Source organism: Alexandromys fortis, unplaced genomic scaffold, assembly GCF_014885135.2.
Source record: "Alexandromys fortis isolate MF-2015 unplaced genomic scaffold, M_Fortis_MF-2015_v1.1 scaffold_8_9099976_23576923, whole genome shotgun sequence".
Taxonomy (NCBI): domain Eukaryota; kingdom Metazoa; phylum Chordata; class Mammalia; order Rodentia; family Cricetidae; genus Alexandromys; species Alexandromys fortis.
Genome location: NW_026067899.1, coordinates 3,040,506 through 3,059,685, shown reverse-complemented (window position 1 = coordinate 3,059,685; position 19,180 = coordinate 3,040,506). Strand labels below are relative to the sequence as shown.

Below are 19,180 nucleotides of genomic sequence, written 5' to 3'. Positions count from 1 at the left end.
GGGGCAGATGCAAAGTTCTGTCAGCAGAGGGCATTGGAAGGCCACTGCAAAAGAAAAGGCCACCGGTCTCATTTTTCCCTTGATGCTGTTTCCTTTGGATCCCTGTGACATTTGAACACCCTGTGGCCCCCACCTCCAATAATTCCGCTGCCTGGGGAGTCTCAAGATACTCTGTCAGGCAGGCAATCTCTTCTGCTCTCCAGCCTTGTGTGCTCTAAAGAGAGGGGTCTATTACCAAGTGCCACTGTCACCTCCTTCCCCATGGGGTCTGAATCTCAGCTGGGGTGTGCATGGGTGCTCTGAACAATTGCTAGGGGCAGCAGCTACTACCAGCATCTATTCATTTTGTATTTTTCAGATGTCTTGTTATTCTTGTGCATTTAATCCTATTCCACCAACATCTCTTTGTTCAAACTACTTGTGTGCTTTCTGACTTTTGAGTGAACCCAAACCAATGGATACAAGGGGCTCTTGGAGTAGTGTCTGTTCATGGTTAAGTCTGAGGAGTAATGGACGGGCAGAGAACCCTGCACCTTGATTAGTCTCAGGGTAGCAAGCTCAGTGGCCTGGGCTCTGCAGCAAGGGGGTGCCCGTAGTAGTCCAGCTAGCTCCATGGCTGTCAAACTTTGCCTTGCAATCTGAGAAAGCCCCTCTAAGTTAAGCTGCCTCCTCCAAGATCAGTTCCATCAGTGGCAACAGGGGGGGACGGAGAGACTGTACAGTGGGGAGTGAGAGACTACTGGCTGACCACTTCATTTTGTTCCACAGCTGATTCTCAGCCCAGGCAAGGGTTGTCCCTGCCTCAGTGATTTTCCTGACTTAAATGCCTTCCCACCAGAGAAAGCCACCAATACCCCCATGTAATCACAGCGTGTTGAGCCCTGGCTTTGCCTGCCTTTATCCTCTCCTGTATCACTGGGTTTTCATCTTACTTTCATCTTACTGCATGTGAAGTTAATTTTTCACAAGACGCTAATCTAATCAGGGATTGATGCTTATCTCCAGAATGCTTGGATGTGACAGAGCAATTCGCCGTCACAGTGCACGACCACAGGAGCCCACATAAACAGTTAAGAATTCCATCATGAGGAAATGCGTAGAGAACATGGTTTGGACCATACTTCTTTAAAGTCATAAACGTGTGTGTGTGTGTGTGTGTGTGTGTGTGATCATGTGCATGGTGACAGGTTCAGTGTCTTCCTCAATTACTTCCACCTCATGTTTCTGAGGCAGTTCTCCCAGTTTAACTGCAGCTCACCAGTTAAGATAGACTGCTGGTCTCCGACCCCTGGAGCACTGAGGGTATAATCCTGCTACTGTTCCTGCCTCTCACATAGGAATGGGAAACTGAATTCAGGTCACATGCTTGAGTGGCAGGCACTTTATTGAGACTATGCCATCTTCTCAGCTCCAAAGTGATAAATTCTTAAAGAATTTATTAATTTATTTATTAATTGCAGATTCTTAAGATGTGTGTGGAGGGCTGGCATGGTAGCTCAGTGGCACTCTTGCCTTGTTGCCAAGCCTCATGACCAAGTTGGATCCCTGGAAGCTACGTGGTGGTAGAGAAACACTGAGTTCTGCAGGCCATCTTCTGAGCTCCACACAAGTGTCATGGCACATGCTCTTGCAAACACACACACACACATCAACACACATCACACAAATCAATACAGACACAAGCACACATCACACACACATCATCAGCACATACATCACACACATACATATAAACACATAAACACACACAAACACATAAACAAACACAATCAGACATATACGTAAACACACACAAACACAGACACCCCTAATTTTAATAATCAAATTAAACAAAAACCATGTGTGGAAAAGAGCAGGCTTTTGGTTCTCAGTCTGTGTGAGGACTGTGTAGGAGAAAGGTCATTAGCCCACCCTGGGGCAAGGTCTAGTTCTCTCACACTCGACAGTAACAGTAGGATTTGATGGTGTTGCTGAGTTCTTGATGAAGGAGGAAATTAGGGAACAGATGCCAGCAAATGACCACTGATTCAGACAGCAAGCCACACATCAACCTGCCCCTCTGTCCTGTCTATGGACATGGCATTCCCTTCTACCTCAACTTGGCTTGCATGGTGCATGCGCGGCCGCATTGCATTTGTGTCTCTTGTATGCTGTGTAAACAGAGTGCAGAGGTGGTGGAGAGAATGAGAGATGAGGTCAGGTGTTTTCCAGAGGAAGAGAAATGTCACCTGTGGCTTTTGTGAGTTGAAATGTTGGGGTAGTGGTCAAGGATTACTGAAGTCCGACGACTCTCTCACCCCATATCCTCGCCCCTCTCCCTCACCCTCCAGCATAGACCTGGGGTAATATTGGCCTCTAGCAGCTTGAGATTTTGAGATGGCTTGAAGCTGAAGCTGACTCATGCAGAACTCAAATCTAGAGGAAGGGAAGTCTGTGTCACTTCCTGGCTGTAAGTGAAGGATTCATTGTGAGCCATGCACATTGATAGAGAAGCTTTACATTTTAATGGTTATATCCTAGCGTTGCAGATGGCATTGCTTAAGGAACAGGGTGACATATATTATTAAAACTAGACGCCGGGTGTGATGGCTCACTCAGCAGCACAGAGGCCCATGCCCGAAGTCCCAGCACTTAGAAGATCGACTGTGAGTTCCAGGCAACATAGCAAGACCTGGTGTCAACTCCCATCTTCTCCCTGGCAAAAGAGAGAAAAGTAAAAGAACAAACAAGCTTGAAACTTAAATGCATATTCTTGTTTTTCTCTGCATCGTCTTTTCTCAGTTCCAACGCTTATTGGGGGCGAAACTGTCATAGCTGTCAACCTTAGAACTTGCATCTCCTTAGGCAGTGGTGGCCTGCAGGTGACACAGCCCTGGTGCCATTTGTCTCTGCTCCCTTCTGAATGCCTTCCCACCTAGAATCCTTGCAAATGTCTTCCTCCCCTGCTTTTCTCAACAGAAGAGGAGTGAGGTTGGGAGTCTGAGGGCTGCAGTGTGTAGCCCCAGGCATCTTTCCAGGAGCAATCACTCACTCTTGATGAGGGTGTAGTTTACTGTGAGATCGTGGTTTCGTACCATCTAGTCTTGATTTTAAAGAGATGTCTTCAACTGTTTTTTTTTTTTAATTGGAACTTATTCTCTTTTGGCATAATTACAACAATGTAGGTTCCGAATAGGCCTTAGCATGTGCCATGTGTGTTGGTGTATGGAGACTGTTGTAGTAGGGTTCAAACCCCGATGCTGGTGGCTTTGAGTGACTAGAGGTTGCCATTCCCATCTGTTCCAGAGGTCCATGGTTCCTCTTCTCACTGATTCCTCTCCAGGACACCAGGCAGCCAATGCCAGCTCTCTTAGTGTTTAAGCTTCTTCGAAGGATGGAAGTGTTTCCCACTGAGGACAGTTTGCCACCAAAGAAACTTTATTTTAAAAATTGTGTGTGTGTGTGTGTGTGTGTGTGTGTGTGTGTGTGTGTGTGCCACAGCTCATGTGTGAAGATCAGAGGACAGCTTTATGAAGTTGGTTCTCTCCTTCTTACCTTTACGTAGATTCTAAGGATCGAACTTAGGCCATCATCAGGCTTGCACAGCAAGTGCCTTTACCCGTTAGGCCATCTTGCCAGCCCCAAAGAAACACTTAAAAGTTAGAGATCACAGGCAACATGGAGCATTGTAGGCTACTTCAGCTGTCTGATTTTTGCTGTTGATGTTGTTTGTTTGTTTCTTTGTTTTTACTCTTTTCTCTTTAGGGGCCTGCCACCCAGAGACTTATTCTTACTTATAAACGCCCAGCCTTAGTTTGGCTTGTTTCTAGCCAGCTTTTCTTGATTTAAATGATCCCATCTACCTTTTGCCTCTGGGCTTTGCCTTTTCTCTATTCTACAGCTGTCTTTCCTTCTTACTCTTTGGCTGGTTGTGTGGCTAGGTGGCTGACCCCTGGCATCCTCTTCTCCTTTTCTCTCTCCTTACTCTTCCTGCTTTGAGCCTGGATTTCTCCTCCTATTTACTCTCTACCTGGCAGCTCCACCTATCCCTCTCTCCTGCCTCACTCCTGGCGGTTCAGCTCTTTATTAGACCAATCAGGTGTTTTAGGCAGGCAAAGTATCACAGCTTCACAGAGCTAAACAAATGCAACATAAAAGAATGCAGCACATCTTTGCATCTTTAAACCAATATTTCATGGCATAAACGAATGTAACACATCTTAAACTAGCATTCCTCAAAAACTGTCTCTCTTATAGCTAGAATTATAGAAACAATCTATGCATACATTGATGGCTAAATGCATCAATGATATGTCCACATGGTAGAGTGTTATTTAGGTATGGTGTTGACATGAGATGATTTTCAGTTTGTATTCCAGGATGGAAAAACATAAAAGCCAGGACATTTAGAGGTAGCAATTTCTACTGCCCAAAACTACAAATATGAAAATTAATATATGATAAGTGTATATTGTACTTACATGCTTACAGCACAAAAATAAGTACACATATATATTAATAACAAGTTTAATAAATGTATATAAAATGTCTTAATGAGGAACACTCAGAATACTGCTATTGGGAGGAGACTGTTTTAGATATTGGAATGGGGAATCTTGTTTCCCACGCTATTATTCCTGTATTTGGGATTATTCTTTATATAGTGATATGGAATCATGTAATACAAATAAATGTAAACATTTATTTTTGAAATAATTAGGTTTTAGTGCATAAGATGTGATTTAGGGCAATAAGCCACTCTGGCTAGGATTGGAGTGTGATACTGAGGGTCCAGATACAGACACGTGCCTAACTATTTAACTCCATTAATAGACTCTACTAATTGCAATCAGAATGGCAGCTCCATGGCTGTAGTTAAGACTCTCCCAACAGTTTGATTGCACTCATATGTCTTGTTTTATTGCTTTTCTGAGTAAATAAGAAGAATCCCTTCTGAACACACCCTGAAGAATTTAACTGATGCTTACTATAGCCAGGGACCATACTTCATTTTTTATCTCCTTCCCCTTGTCCACGCTCCTTCCCTAGCATCCTCCTCCTTTGTGACGGCTGTATGGACCCTCTGCTCAGGATCTGCCTCAAAATTCACAGCCCCCAGGAGACCCAGCTTAATGAACCTGGCCCTGGAGGGAGACCTCTCTTCATACCCTTGCTGAATGTGTTCCCTGTGTTTGATAACTTCATTTTGTTCCTTTCGTGAGGGTTGCTTGCTAATTGATTTCTGGCATTTTTTTTTTGCATACGTGTTCACCTAATTTACCTCCTAAAGTCATAGACTCTCCATGAACAGAATACATGCTGAAGAAAGAAATTTCATAAAACCCAGTTCTTCTACTTTTTCTGGATATTTTTGAGGGAGAAAAAGGGTTATGTTTTGTAGGTTTGTTTTTTTTTTTGAGTGAGAGAGAGAGACCTAGGAGGAATTAGGCAGACAAGACATGATCAAAGTATAATGTATAAATAATTATCAAACAGCCCAATTAGAAAGTGAATCATAGAAGTGAAGAGACAGGGTCTCATGTGTAGCCAAGACTGGTCTCAAACCCCACATCCTAAGTTCTAGAATTATGAAAATGCACAACCATCCCAGCTGACTTGTTTCTGGGAGCTGTGTTTTTCTCGGGATTTGGGGACTGGTAAGGTGACCTGCAGAGGGAGGCCTTCAGCTGGAGCCTTGGAGACTGAGAATTCAGTATGTCGCCTGTTGATCTTCCTCTTCTGTCTCCAGGCCCACACAGGGAGCTATCCAGTGTGCTGACGTCAATATGTCTATAATGGGGCCTAAGTCATTATTTGTTTACAATTGTTGAATACTGTGAGAGTATATACTGATTGTCAATTGACTGGGTGTAAAGCCACAGTGGAGACAAACCTCAAGGCATGTCTTTGAGAAATTATCTTGCACAAGTAAACTGAAGTAGGAAGACATACCCCACCCTACCACTGCCATCACTACCACCATCAAATGTGGGCGGCGTCATTCCCTTGGCCCGTGTCTTGAATAGAAAGGAGGAAGCTAGCAGAGCACCAGAACCATAATTTTCTGCTTCCTGACTGGGGACATGATGAGGCTACCTGCTTCTCACTCCTGCCACCACGATTTCCCAGCCACAATGGACTGCCCCTCAAACTGTGAGCCCCAATAAACCCTTACCTCCTTAACCCACGTTTGTCAGGTGCTTTGTTGAAGCAACAAGACAAGTAACAAACCAGTGTATTCAAGTATTTGGGGATATGTGGGCTTCAAGACTGAGGAAAATATTGTCAAAAGTTCAATTTGTCATCATTCTTTCACTCAGTTTCACTCTGCTTACTGTGAAAAACTTACCTGGAATCGACTTTTACCCAAGAGGGCTATTCCAGGCTTTTCTATATGCTGTACTGCTTTAGGGGCCAAGGTGTATTTATTCCCGAAACTATTTCTTACTTACAATGTATGTGTATTTATTCATGCAGTCACTTATTCATCAACAATTTATAGACTAACTGGTAGGAAGAGATGGTTCAGTGGTTAAGAGCATGGGCTGCTCTTCTAGAGGACCTGGGCCCAATTCCCGGCACCCACACTGTGCTTCACAAATGGCTGTAGCTCTAGCCTTGAGGGATCTGATTCCCTCTTCTAGTCTCTGAGGCACCAGCACACATGTGATCTACAGATATACAGGCATGCAGAGCACCCATAAACAAAAACAAATAAATTAGGGTTTAAAAACACTGTAGAGTGGTGAGGGAGGTCCTTCTGTCTTGGTGTTGCTTTTATTGGTCAATGAATGAAGAACTGCTTTGAGCCTACGGCAGGGAAGAACAGAACTAGGCAGGGAAAGCTAAGCTGTTTGCTGGGAGAAAGAAGGGCGGAGTTAGAAAGAAGCCATAGATGCTGGGAACTTTACCCAGTAAACCACAGCCACATGGCAATATACAGATTAAGAGAAATGGGTTAAATTAATAAAAGAGTTAGCCAATAAGAAGCTAGAGCTAATGGGCCCAGCAGTGATTTAACGAATACAGTTTCCGTGTGGTTATTTTGGTTCTGGGCGGCCAGGATGAACAAGCAGCCTCCACCTACAGTAGAGTGTTGTTGTTTAAGCATGATAGATAGGCATGAAGAACATACAAGAGCTCACCAGGTGGACAAATTGGGGAAGTCCACTGTGTGCATTGGTCCTGAGGCGGTAAAGGAGGCCTGTTGGGAGGGAGGTACAGGTTCTGAGAGGAGGATATGGTTTGGAGTGGGGCTGGGTAGATAGGAAAGGTAACTTAGATATTATGTAAATAAAGGAGTTGAGACTTGGCAGTGAGGATCCACAAAGAAATGTGAGCAAGGATACTAGGCCAAATGTGTATGTTATGAGGAAATTTTAGCCACTGGATACCGTTGGACTGCAGAGAACAAAATGGAGGGAAGGAGAAAAACACAGAGGTGTCTGGGGAACTATGGGATGAGATGATGAATGGCCACTTTGGAATGTGAAGGAAGGATTCAGAAGTTGAATAGAGAGGACACGATGCTTGATTGATGTATTAGGTCTCTTTATTGTCTTAGCAAATTACCCTGAACTTCGTGGCTCAAAACAATGCGAATTTATTATCTCACGGTAGCCTGCAAATCTGATGTGATGCCAGGGGCTAAGACCATGCATTCAGCAGGGCAGTATTCTTTCCTAAGGCTTGGGAGAGAATTCGCTTTCTCACTCGCGCAGGTTACAGGCATAATTCAGTCCCACGCGTCTAGAACTGAAGGGCCCTTTTCTTTTCTGAGTAACAGCTTGGGCTTAGCCCCACCTTACAGGGGCTGCCTGCTTTCCTGATTCCACAGCCCACCCAATCCATGTACAAAGGCTGTGGGAATGAGCTGTGTTTATTTCACACCCTCTCTACCTCCTGTTTCACGTGCATGTGTTTATGTGTGTGAAGGTGTCTGTGTATGTGTGTGTGTGCATGAGTACATATGTGAGCGTGCAGCGAGAGGTCAGAGGTCAACCTCCTGTGCTTTAGTGCTGTCTGTGGCCATGGCTTTATCTTTTTAGGAGTTCTGTTTTAGGGTCAAACCTCAGGCACTGAGGCAGGCAAATTCCAGACTGTTGTTTTCCTCAGATTTATCTTCTTCTTACATTACATTGAAGTGCCTATAAATTTTACCCAAAGGAGAGAGCTGGTTGTTCTGCATAGCCTGCTAGCCACCCGCACTCGTACACCAGCAGGTCCCAGCACATAGGATGCACAAGGGAGAAGACAAGGGGTAACATTGTTTCTTCTTTTTGGAAACACCATAGAACAATTTGACTAGTACATCACTGGTCAGAATTTAGTCATGCAGCTGCACTCTGTACCAAGATGCCCAGGAAGCTGCAGTCTTTGTTATGGTAACGATGTCATAATAAAGACCGTGCCCTATGAAATGGGAGGAAAATCGATACAAGAGATGTATTGCAATCACGTTATCTGAAACATTTTTTTAAATCTCTAGCTGTTACAGCTTTCCATTCCTCTGTCCCTTGAAGTTGAGCAGCCGTCCGCTTTGGGAAGCAGTTAGTACTCAAGCAGAAACGGAGATTAGATACAGTGGGCTTAAAATGTACAGTCATGACGAGGGTGTGTGGAAATGTTATTTGGTTTACTGAACTCGATTTGCCCACCAGCCCTCATTTCCACTAATGGTGAGGAGTAAGGCCAGTTCACTTCTGGTCTGTGTGTGTGTGTGTACTTGCGTGTGCACGTGTCTGTGTCCAAGGCATACTCATGTAGACATCAAAGAAAGAAGAACCATGTCTGATGCTTTGCTCTATTGTCTTGCACGTTGTTTTCTGAGACAAGGTCTTTCACTGAACCTGAGGTCACCCTTTGAGCTAGGCTTACTGCTCAGTGAGCTTCCAGGATGTGCCTGGCTCCATCCCCTCCCTTCAAATGCTGGGGCTATAGGCATGCATAGTCATGCCTCCCTTCTCTGTGTGTTGCAAGGGATTCAAATGCAGGTCCTCTTGCTTGCATAGCAAGCTTCCTTGCTCACTGAGCCAGCCCCGCAGGCCCACTTCTGTTTTATAGATAAATCTCTTTGAGGAGCTTTTAGATAAATCCAAGTCTCCTTTGCTGCTTTCTCAGCAGGGGGCCGCTCACCTAAGAACTTTCCTGTTGGGCTCTGTTCTCTTGGACCGCCTGTGATCAGGCATGGAATATGTCTGCCTCCCTCTGGGAGCCTCTTAGAAGCCTGGGCACTGTTCTGATGCTTTCGGTTTCTCCTCTGCCTATTGCAGAGGTTGGCACATAGAAAACAGTTAAAATGTGACTGATAGAATCACGAGCCTGCTTTAGAAGCATCATATAATTAATTCAAATGGCACCATAATGATCTGAAAACCCTGCATAATTAAAAGTCTGTTTCTCTATGGCCCCCTGGCATTCTGCTTATAGCCTTCTTACAGCACCCATAATCCTCTGCTCTCAGATACAATGGTTTGTGTGTTTGTCTGGCTGCTTATTAGAGCGTCTGTCTGTTCTTGAAGAATGCCCCTGCTCTTTGTGCCTCTCACTAGTGCTGAGGTCAGGAGATAGTCCCCTTCAATCTAGGAAAATGAGTGACCTCAGGAGGAGGGGCTTTGAGTTTCTGCAGGTGAATGATTCCCACCTGGGAGAGAGCAGAGCCGTCCCCCCCCCCCCCTCAGCTGCTTAGAAGGGCGTCAATAAATCCCAAATGATACCTTGCCCTTTACGGAATCTTAGCTTATCCTAATGAAAACCATTGCTTTTGTTTTTCAGAAATCCTCCCCCCACTTTGCTGCACCCAGAAGAATGGTGTGAGGAATTTAACCACTTCATTTCACAGTAAGTAGTTCCTCCTCTGGGAGCTGCGTGCGCAGCAAGGTCTTGACCCACTGATTCCCAAAACCACGCTGTGGAATGTGCTCAGTCTAGCTGGGCCTGATGGCATGTTCTAGCCCAGGGTGGCTCTAGTAAATACCTTAAGGAGTTCCCACAGAATCTGAAGAGTATAAGGAATTCCCGCTGATTCAACTGTTGTCAGTCCCGATGATCACATGTATCTGCAAACCTATTCTGTAGAAGATGCACGCCTGTAACTGGAGTCTATTCTGGGAGTGGAGAGACACAGATCTTTACAGCTTTGGTGGGTGGGTCCTTGGGCTTTGTTCCAGAATTTTCGACCCAGGACTCAGCTTTCAGTTTCCAAGATGATGGGGAGCAAAGTAGGATCTTTGGCTTAAGGCATCAAGATGAGGTGTCCTAGTCAATACAGAAGGTCTGGAGAGCTAGAGGAAGACCGTGTAGAACAGTGTGAGGCCCCGATGGGAAGTATGCCCCCAGGCCAGACTTCCTGAGACTAAGACAATAGCACACAGAGAGACCAAAGACTGACTCAGTGCCAAGATCATGAGTTTGGGGCCTGGGCCTGGAAGAGGACCACATTGGTACCAAATGAGTGGAAGATGTTCATCTTCCCAAAGATGAAGTGAAGGCTCAGTAGTAATCGAGTGAGAACCCATCATTAGAAGCCACTAGCAGGGGTAGATCTGGGAAGAGATGCCTCAACACCTGGGATTCCAAACAAGAGCTTCAGAGACTATGGCAGGAGAAAGTAACCGGCCAAAGGTGCCGATAAATATGGGAAGAAGATGCAATGTTTTCTCGTTTATGCCTATGTGTGGTCTTATCTTCCACGAAGGTTCATGGTAACAAACCAGACAGGATCATCCTCCTTAATATTTGTATAGATTTACAGTCTTCACTCACAATCCCTGAATCCAAAGAGCCCTGGAAAGAGAAGCTATTCTGTAGTTGAGCCATCCAGCTGCAAACCGTGACCTTACGTGAACTGACGTGGGGGCGGCTTGTGTCCTGAACTGATGAGGGACTGTTTATAGTCACCGTCTTTCTTAGTGTGAATATTCGTGTGTTTCAGTGCAGATATACTCCTGTTTGATGAGTGTGCCCTATCCCAGATCCTTCTGCCTTGTTACATAATGCGCAGTGAACGAGCCAGCTTTGCTGTCTAAAATTTGGTCAGATTTAGAATGCTAAACATATTTGACCCCAAGGGAGTTTGTATGAGAACTTGAGTTTGTATTTCATTTCCATTTCAAATGCAACAGAGCTTGGGGTCCTGAAAATTGTTTGTTCATCTAATCCCTCCTGGACCTGCGCCATATCCCTCTGAACAGTAGAATGGGGGTGGGGACCTCAGAGAACACTACCAAGAGATAGGTTGTTGGAAGGTGACTGAGAGGGAAAACTCAGAGAGGTAGTGTTGGAGGGTGAGGTACAGGGCCAAGGCTGGGGGGCATACCCTTGCTCCTCATCCCAGCTTCATCATTTTTGCCCTAACTACAGAATGTATGGGGCTGGCCACAAGTCAGAGTGACTGACTACCAACACTTGCTAGGTGGGAGGTGAGAAAGGACCACTTCCTGAAAGCTGGTAACCCCAGGAGGTGATGGAGGGAACTGAAGAGCCAAAGACACTCTAGTGGCTTGTGACCACATTTTGGAACACCACACACAGAGAGAAAATTCTCTCTGGATCCAAGGAATTTCCCTTTCACTCCATTGCTGCACAGATAACCTTGATCAACCTTCTCTGAAGTTGGCCTAGAAAACTCCATTAGGTATTCACAGATACACCTTCCCATCCCATCGTGCTGCAAAGATGTGAGTGGACTCACAAGTTCTGCTTAAGTGTGTTTTTCTCAAGAGTATGGTAGTATTCTTAAATCAACACAGTGCTGCTTCTGTGGATTTAAGGACAAGGTAGACAACCGATGGCAAATAAAAACTTTTAGGGTCACACTTGCTAGAAAATCACAGAAAGCAATGTCTTTGAGAATACATGTTGTCTGGAGTGTTAGAGTGGAGAAATCAAAGCGAGCACAAATAAGCAAGCAAGCGAGCAAGCGTGAATCCATTTTCTCTCTGCTCTGGGTTGTAGATAGGACGTGACGACCTGACTCAAGCTCCTGCTGCCCTGAATGTCCCACAATGATGGACAATCTCGGGAATTGTTAGCTAAAATTGAAATTACCTGGCGTGAGCGAGAAGGAAACACGGAACACGCAACAAACCCATTTAGGAGTTTATTAGAGGGTGTGTGTAAAGGCCTGGGGAAGTCAGTGTGCGCAGAGAGAGAGAGAAAGAAAGAGAGGAGAGAGAGAGAGAGAGAGAGAGAGAGAGAGAGAGAGAGAGAGAGAGAGAGAGAGAGAGAGAGCGGCGAGCTGGCGCGACCAGCTTTTAAAAACTGCATAGCACATGCACACAGGGGGTTGACGTAACTACGTCATATGCAAATGATGGGGAGGGCTCACGCATGTGCGTGCACAAGGGCTTAGCTGAGTCATTTGTGGATGATGCAACCGCATGTGGGTCACGAGGAGCCCTTTAACATCCCGAGGCCCTTAGACACTTCTGCCTGAGGGCTTGTCTGCACATGCATGGCCTAGAACCGGAAAGGGTCAGCCTTCTTGTGGCTGAAATCATAACAAAAATAAGCCTTTTATCCCCTATATTGCTTAGCAGCAATATAACAGCTAGAAACCTGTCTGCTATATCCAAATCCTGCACCCCCCCAAAGGATTTCGCCTAACTCAGGCTGCCCTCAGACTTGATAGCTAGAGTTGGCCTTGAATTTCTGATCCTTCTGCCTCTACTTACTGAGTGCTGGAATTACTGGCATTGACTACCATGCCCCATTTATGTAAGTACTCTTGTTAGGCAAGTACTCTTCTGACTGTGCTACGTCCGTAGTTCCGCCCTTCGATTTTCTAGATGGGAATGACTGCTCTAGCCTGCCATTACTCAGCTCCCAAATATACTACGACCAAATGTGATCTCATTAGACTTATTCAAATCTGCAGTTAACTGTAAACAATGACACACTTTGCATCCGAAATGTCTATTTAGAGAGCTTTGGTTTGCTTTTATACTTAATGTCTCATACTGAGAAAAATGAGAGGGGAATTAACACCTTCCAACCATAAAGGGTTTCATCATTGGAGGTACTAGTTGGGAAAGACACTAAGAGTTGTAGTGAAATTGTTTTAAAGCAGAATCATTCAGAAACTAGATTCAGTTCCCTTTATAGAACAAGCTACAAGTTTATTCTATGAAAGTAAACTGCCTAGATTTTCTCTAAAAATAAGCAAGACTAGAAATATCTTCTTTAAAAATGTTGTGGTTTTTATTATGTTTGTACACTTTGTGCACATGAGTGCAGGTGCCATTGGAGGCCAGAAGGGGGCATCAGATCCTCTGGAGCTGGAGCAACAGGGAGTTGTCAGCTGCCAGATGTGGGTGCTGGGTCTGCAAGAGCTTTGTGCATTTTTATCCTGACTAGAAATACCTTTTGTTGTTGTTGTTGTGTTGTTGTTGCTGTTGTTTTCTGAGATAAGGTTTCTTTGTGTAGCCTTGGCTGTCCTTGACCTCACTCTGTGCAGACTAGGCTAGCCTTGAACTCAGATCTGTCTGCCTCTGCCTCCTGAGTGCTGGGATTAAGGGCATGCACCACCACTGCTTGACTTAACTTTCTTCTCTCTCTCTCTCTCTCTCTCTCTCTCTCTCTCTCTCTCTCTCTCTCTCTCTCTCTCTCTCTCTTTCTCTCAGAGATTTGTTTATTGCATATTTTATGTATATGGATATTTGTCTTCATATCAGAAGAGGGTATCTGATTCCATAGAACTACAGTTATGAGCCACCATACAGGTCCTTGGAAATGAACTCAGGATTTATGGGAAAGCAGCCAGTGCTCTTAACTTATGAGCCACAGCTTTAACACCTATTGATTCCCTATTGCCATGTGACCTCTGAACCAAAGTGGGTTCATCACTGAGGATCTTAATGTGTTAGTTACTTTTCTCATTGCTGTAATAAATAATGGGTTTTCTGTATCTCTATGACGGGTTTCTCCATCCACTCAGTAAGCCAGGTCAAGGCAAATTAAAAAAGCAAAAGAACAGGTATATTTGAGCAAAACAACTCCTGGGTGAGTCCTCCAGTCCCAGAGCTTGGACAAAGAAGTCACACAGTCAAACTAAAGCAGGGAGCTTGTATGGCCTGTCGGTGAGGAGTGATGATGTGCCCACCACATGCTGGGTTTGTGACCACATATGGTGAAAAGCTGACTGCTTTAGGTGGGATCTTGGACTACTGGCCACCTCAGGAGAGGAGCTGCTGCAGCTGCCAAGAAAGCAGAACTGGGCTTTTGTGTGCCTTTTCTTTTGTTGGAGATTATCTGAGAAGGTGGGATTTGGAGAGGAAGAGGAGAGGAATGGGGCTTTCTGGACCTAGCAGGAATGAACTGGAGGTTCCAGCCAAACAATAAAATACCTGCTAGAATCAACTTAAAGGAAGAAGAGTTGGGCTCATGGTTGGGGAGGGTGTATCTAGGGTGTCTATTCCATCATGGAGCAAACACCGGGCAGAGGGCTCCATGTGGTGGGGGCTTGCAGCAGTTTCTCAACACAAGAAACAGAGAATGTTCAGCCAAGGCGGAACTGACTAAAGCCCCTGAGGTCCACACACCCATGGCCCAGTTCCTCCAGCCAGGCCCCACCTTCAAAATGCTCCACAATTTCCCACAAAATGCCATTGGCTGCAGACAAAGCATTCAAAACACAGGAAACCGTGGGACGCACTTTATATGTAAACCATGAGCATCTTTGGTACTGGATGACACACCACTGATCGTCACAGTATCCGGCTGCTTCCTAGAGCGGAGTAGATGGTGCGGAAATGCTGAGATGCGGGTTAGTGTCTTTCAGGTTTGTTTCCAGCCTCCTTTGGAGACAGCAGAGAGGAAAAAGAAAAAAAAAATTTAAGGACCTAAAAGCCTAAAATCCTATTAGCAAACCTGTCATGGAGTTAAAAAGAGAAAAAAGGAAGCCCCCATCCCCCTGGTTGGTTCTGGACCTTGGTTGTTAGTGATAATTGACTCATTCATATGAGTTAGTTACACATTTGTCAGCCCCTGCCTCCTGACGGCTTAGTTAAGATAAATTAAACATGGTGTGCACATAAATTCTGCACTGCACACGGAAGGACGCTGCCTGATTTTTTTTTTTTTGTCACTGCTATAATATGTGGCTGTCTCCCCCCCCCCCAACCCCTTGGCTAAAGCTATTTGCATAACAAGTTTATCTGGTTCAAGTACCTGCCAGACTTCTACTGGGTTAAGAGGCTCCCTGCAGAAATAGCCTTTTGATAAGATAACAATAATTTTCATTTGCTAACTTCACCTTGGTCCCCAGGGATGTCTCCCCCACTCCCTTTGAGTTCAATCTAATTTAAGGCCTTTGGACTGAGTAGCCAAAAGGCCTTTGCGAACCACACTCTTTCATTATGTCTCTCAAACTTGTGAGGCTTTTGTTAGGAGTTAGTTTCAGGAAAGCAAATCCACCAAGAGCATCATGGCTGCTCGATCCAGTGATGATGCTATGTGAATACCTCCTCCTCCTCTCCCCAGTAAACTGCTCTTTCGGAGTGGCTGCTCTGGCAGCGTAGGGAAGAAAAGTATTGAAAGTATTGTCTCTTCCTCACTCACTCCAAGGTGCAAGGCCAACACTCTCCTGACAAATGTCTTTAATGTAAAGGTCAGGTGACTCTCAGAAATGAAGATCTAAAGCCCAGGGAACCTGGGTGTTCCTTGGTTTCATGAAAAATGTAAAAGTACAGCTAAGCAAAGTGTGTGTGAGTGAGGGAGGGTGTCAACCTATTGGTTGGGGGACTCAGCAAGGTCTATCTGACCACAGCATCTCCTTAACCTCACCTTACAGCCTTCCTCTTTCCAGGTGTAGTGCAGGGCGCCCATTTGAGGGTTTTTAAATGGGGAAACTCAGAAGAGTCCTCCCCAGCTTCTAAACCATTCCTGTCTGGGGAGTGTTTCTAGTCCCCAGTCAATGGCTAACAAGCAAGACTGTCTCTCTCCTTGACCGAGCACTGTGTCTGAGCCCTGCCAGCCAGCCACCAAATACTGGGGCATTTCTCCAGTCGCCTCCAGATGACACTCAAATAGGTAGAAGCAGCTGCCCCGAATATTGTTAGAATGTTCCTGCTGACCTGGGGAAAGGGCGTTTAAACTTCTTTAACCTTTAAAGACAGTGACCCAGATTTAGAGCCCTTGCCTCCTCTGCAGGTCTGCCTGTTGATTGATTGTTTTACTGAATTTCTCTCAAGCCAACAGTTCTCAGCTCCTGTCTTTCTCCACTCTGTATTTCAAATCGCTTGGTTCTACCTGGCTTTATAACATCAACAAACTACGCACAATAATATATAGCCTTGCCTAGCTAGTAACTTATTACGGTCCACAGAATTCTCAGTTTTTTTTTTCATCCTGGTAGGACCCCAGGAACCGTACAAATGGTTAACTCCTCCAGGAGCCGAGCAAGCCCACTGTAACCTTTATTTACATCTCTTCACACGTTGGTAATTTTAATTAAAATGAGCAGCAGTGTCTCCAGTGGCACGCTCACCATTTTGGATTTATTTAGCCAATGATTAGCAATTGTGGCTTCTTGAATTAATTAGCATCTCTTGAGCTACAGGGAATTAGTGGATTAGTAAAAAAAACTCATGGAAAAGGTTGGACTACTCTAAATTAAAACCTAATAAACTCTCTTTTGCCCTCTTTACGGGTATTGATCTGGAGACTTTTAAATGAAACTTGACTCTTTTGTGATTTTGAAAAATTGGGATTTTCCCCTCCTCCGTGAGAAGAATAAAGTTATGGGTTTCAAGCTTATACTTTGAAGAAGTATCTAATTTAGATGATGTGATGGGTATTGTAACTTTCTGGAAGTTTCATATCATTATTGCTGTGACTGTATCACGTGGCCGTACCTGATTGCAAAGGAAGATAAGGAATAGTCACTGGGTGGGGCAGCAATGGGTCCAGATCATGACCACTGTCCCTGAATAAAGAGAATAACTCACAAAGAGACAGCCATTCCTGCCTAGCCACTGGATAGGGAGGTGCGTGATTCCAGTGAGCCAGACAACAACCAACAAATGTTAGGGCTCAGGATTCTCACTAGCAGCTGCTGAGAGTTTGGAAGGCGATTGGGTTGGATCCACCAGGCCACCTAACAGTAGAGGGTCTGGAGTTGAAGAGAGGTTGCTGTCGTAATCCCACCCAGGCTTCTGGAAGAGATGGGAATGTAATGGGTCACTAGTAGGGATAGTGGAGTGGCAGTGTGGATGTCCCTTCTGGGCTTCTTCCCGAGAACTGTGACATTCTCCTGTGACCACATAGCCCCCAGCTGCCTCCTTTCCCCTGCATTAGAAAAGGAAGCGTAGGCCTATGTGACCAATTCTACATTTTTCCAGCCTGCTGGTGACTTTTAGATGGAGTAAAAAGAGCAGCCAAAGCCCTTTGGCTGGAAGAAAGGGCTGTGTGTATGTGGTTTTTGTGGATTTATAATTTACAATCATAGCATTAAATACAACCAGTTGTCAGGCCTTCCATTCTATGTTATGTGTATTCTATTGCCTTCTTGGTATTTTAATTCAGAATTTCCTAAGATTATCAAATGCATGATACTTTACTGCCATACTGGGTTAATGAGTAGGGAGAATCATAGTTTGGAATTCTTGTTATTACTGCTACTGAGACAAGGTCTTGTTATATATAGCACGGGTTGCCCAGAAATCAAGTTCCTCCTGCCCCAGTCCCCTAAATTCTAGGATTACAAAGGCATGCCATTATGACCGGCACGATTTGATTTTGGACTGAAAGGGTATTAATTGAATTCAAAAATAATCTTATTTAAAAATAGATATTATAGGGCTGGAAAGATGGCTCAGTGGTTAAGAGCACTGACTGTTCTTCCAGAGGTCCTGAGTTCAACTTCCAGCAACCACATGGTGGCTCACAGCCATCTATAATGAGATCTGGTGCCTCCTTCTGGCGTGCAGGCATACATGGAAGGAATGCTATATATGTATAATAAATAAACAAATCTTTTAAAAAAGAATACTGACCAAGACATAAATTCTGTTACTCTAGAGTGCCAGTCTTGGTCAGTATTCTTTTTTAAAAGATTTATTTATTTTTTTAATCATAAATACAGTATTCTGCCTCTATGTATGCATGCACACCAGAAGAGGGCACAAGATCTCATTACAGATGGTTCTGAGCCACCAAGTGGTCACTGGGAATTGAACTAGGGACCTCTGGAAGAGCAGTCAGTGCTCTTAACTTCTGAGCCATCTCTCCAACCCTTCTTCAGCATTCTATTGCTGTGAAGAGACACCAAGACTATGGCAACTATTCTAAAAGTGACTATTTAATTGGGGCTGGCTTACAGTTTCAGAGATTTAGTCCACTATTGTGTGTGTATAGCCTAGTGGCATGCAGGCAGACATGGTGCTGGAGAAGTGGAGAATTCCACATCAGATCTGCAGGCAGCAAGAAAAGAGAGAGACTCTGGGTTTGGCATGGGTTTCTGAAACCCAGCCTGTCTCACACTAAGGGGTGATCAGCAACTAGCATAGAGGTCCGTGAGACAGTAAATGTCTGCTTACAGCAGCCCCAGGTAATTAATGCACCCCATGACTACATAGTTAGAGAATTACAAGTGATTTGATATTCCAAGCAAGGACAGCAATGCTCACCTGCCTGCTACAAGGAGTAAATGGCACATAGCCATAGTAGATGGTCCCCTTTCTGTCCTCATTTCTTCTCTTCCCTCCTCTCCATTTTCTTTTCTTTTTTATTTAAATGTGTATCCATTATTAAGGCTTATGTTAAAAACCTGTCTCAAACACACTGCACAATAGTTAAAGTGGGGGAATTTCTATAACTGTTAATAATGATTTGTGGACCTTGATAGAAGACTGGGCATTAAGATGTTTTGGTCATAAAAACCTTTTTTTAAAAAAAAAAAACATATTATCTTAGGGAGATACGGCAAACTGGCACCACCTTGTACACAGTACTGACCAAGAGATCAACATCAAGCTGTGTTGAGAAGGATCTCATAAATCACTATGGTCCCTAGCTATGCAGGCATGGACTAGTCTCCTTCAGTGATAGCTGCTATCTGTGTATGAGCTATGCGTCTGGTAAGGTGGATACACTTTGTGTGATTTCACTGTATCCTAGCTGCTGCTAAACAAGTGGGTGACTACTCACAGTGGAAGCTGAGCTTCATGGCAGCTAACTAAGTGATGGGTTTTTGCCTCGCAGC

The 19,180-nt window shown here is 44.6% G+C and overlaps 1 protein-coding gene across 1 annotated transcript in view; it reads left to right on the top strand.

The window, feature by feature from the left end:
* Nucleotides 1–19,180, top strand: part of Myo3b (myosin IIIB) — a 270,528-nt gene that overhangs the window by 70,495 nt on the left and 180,853 nt on the right. Inside the window, exon 7 of the mRNA XM_050123618.1 lies at nt 9,754–9,819. Within this exon, the coding sequence (XP_049979575.1) occupies nt 9,754–9,819 (66 nt within the window). The remainder of the gene's footprint in view (nt 1–9,753; nt 9,820–19,180) is intronic.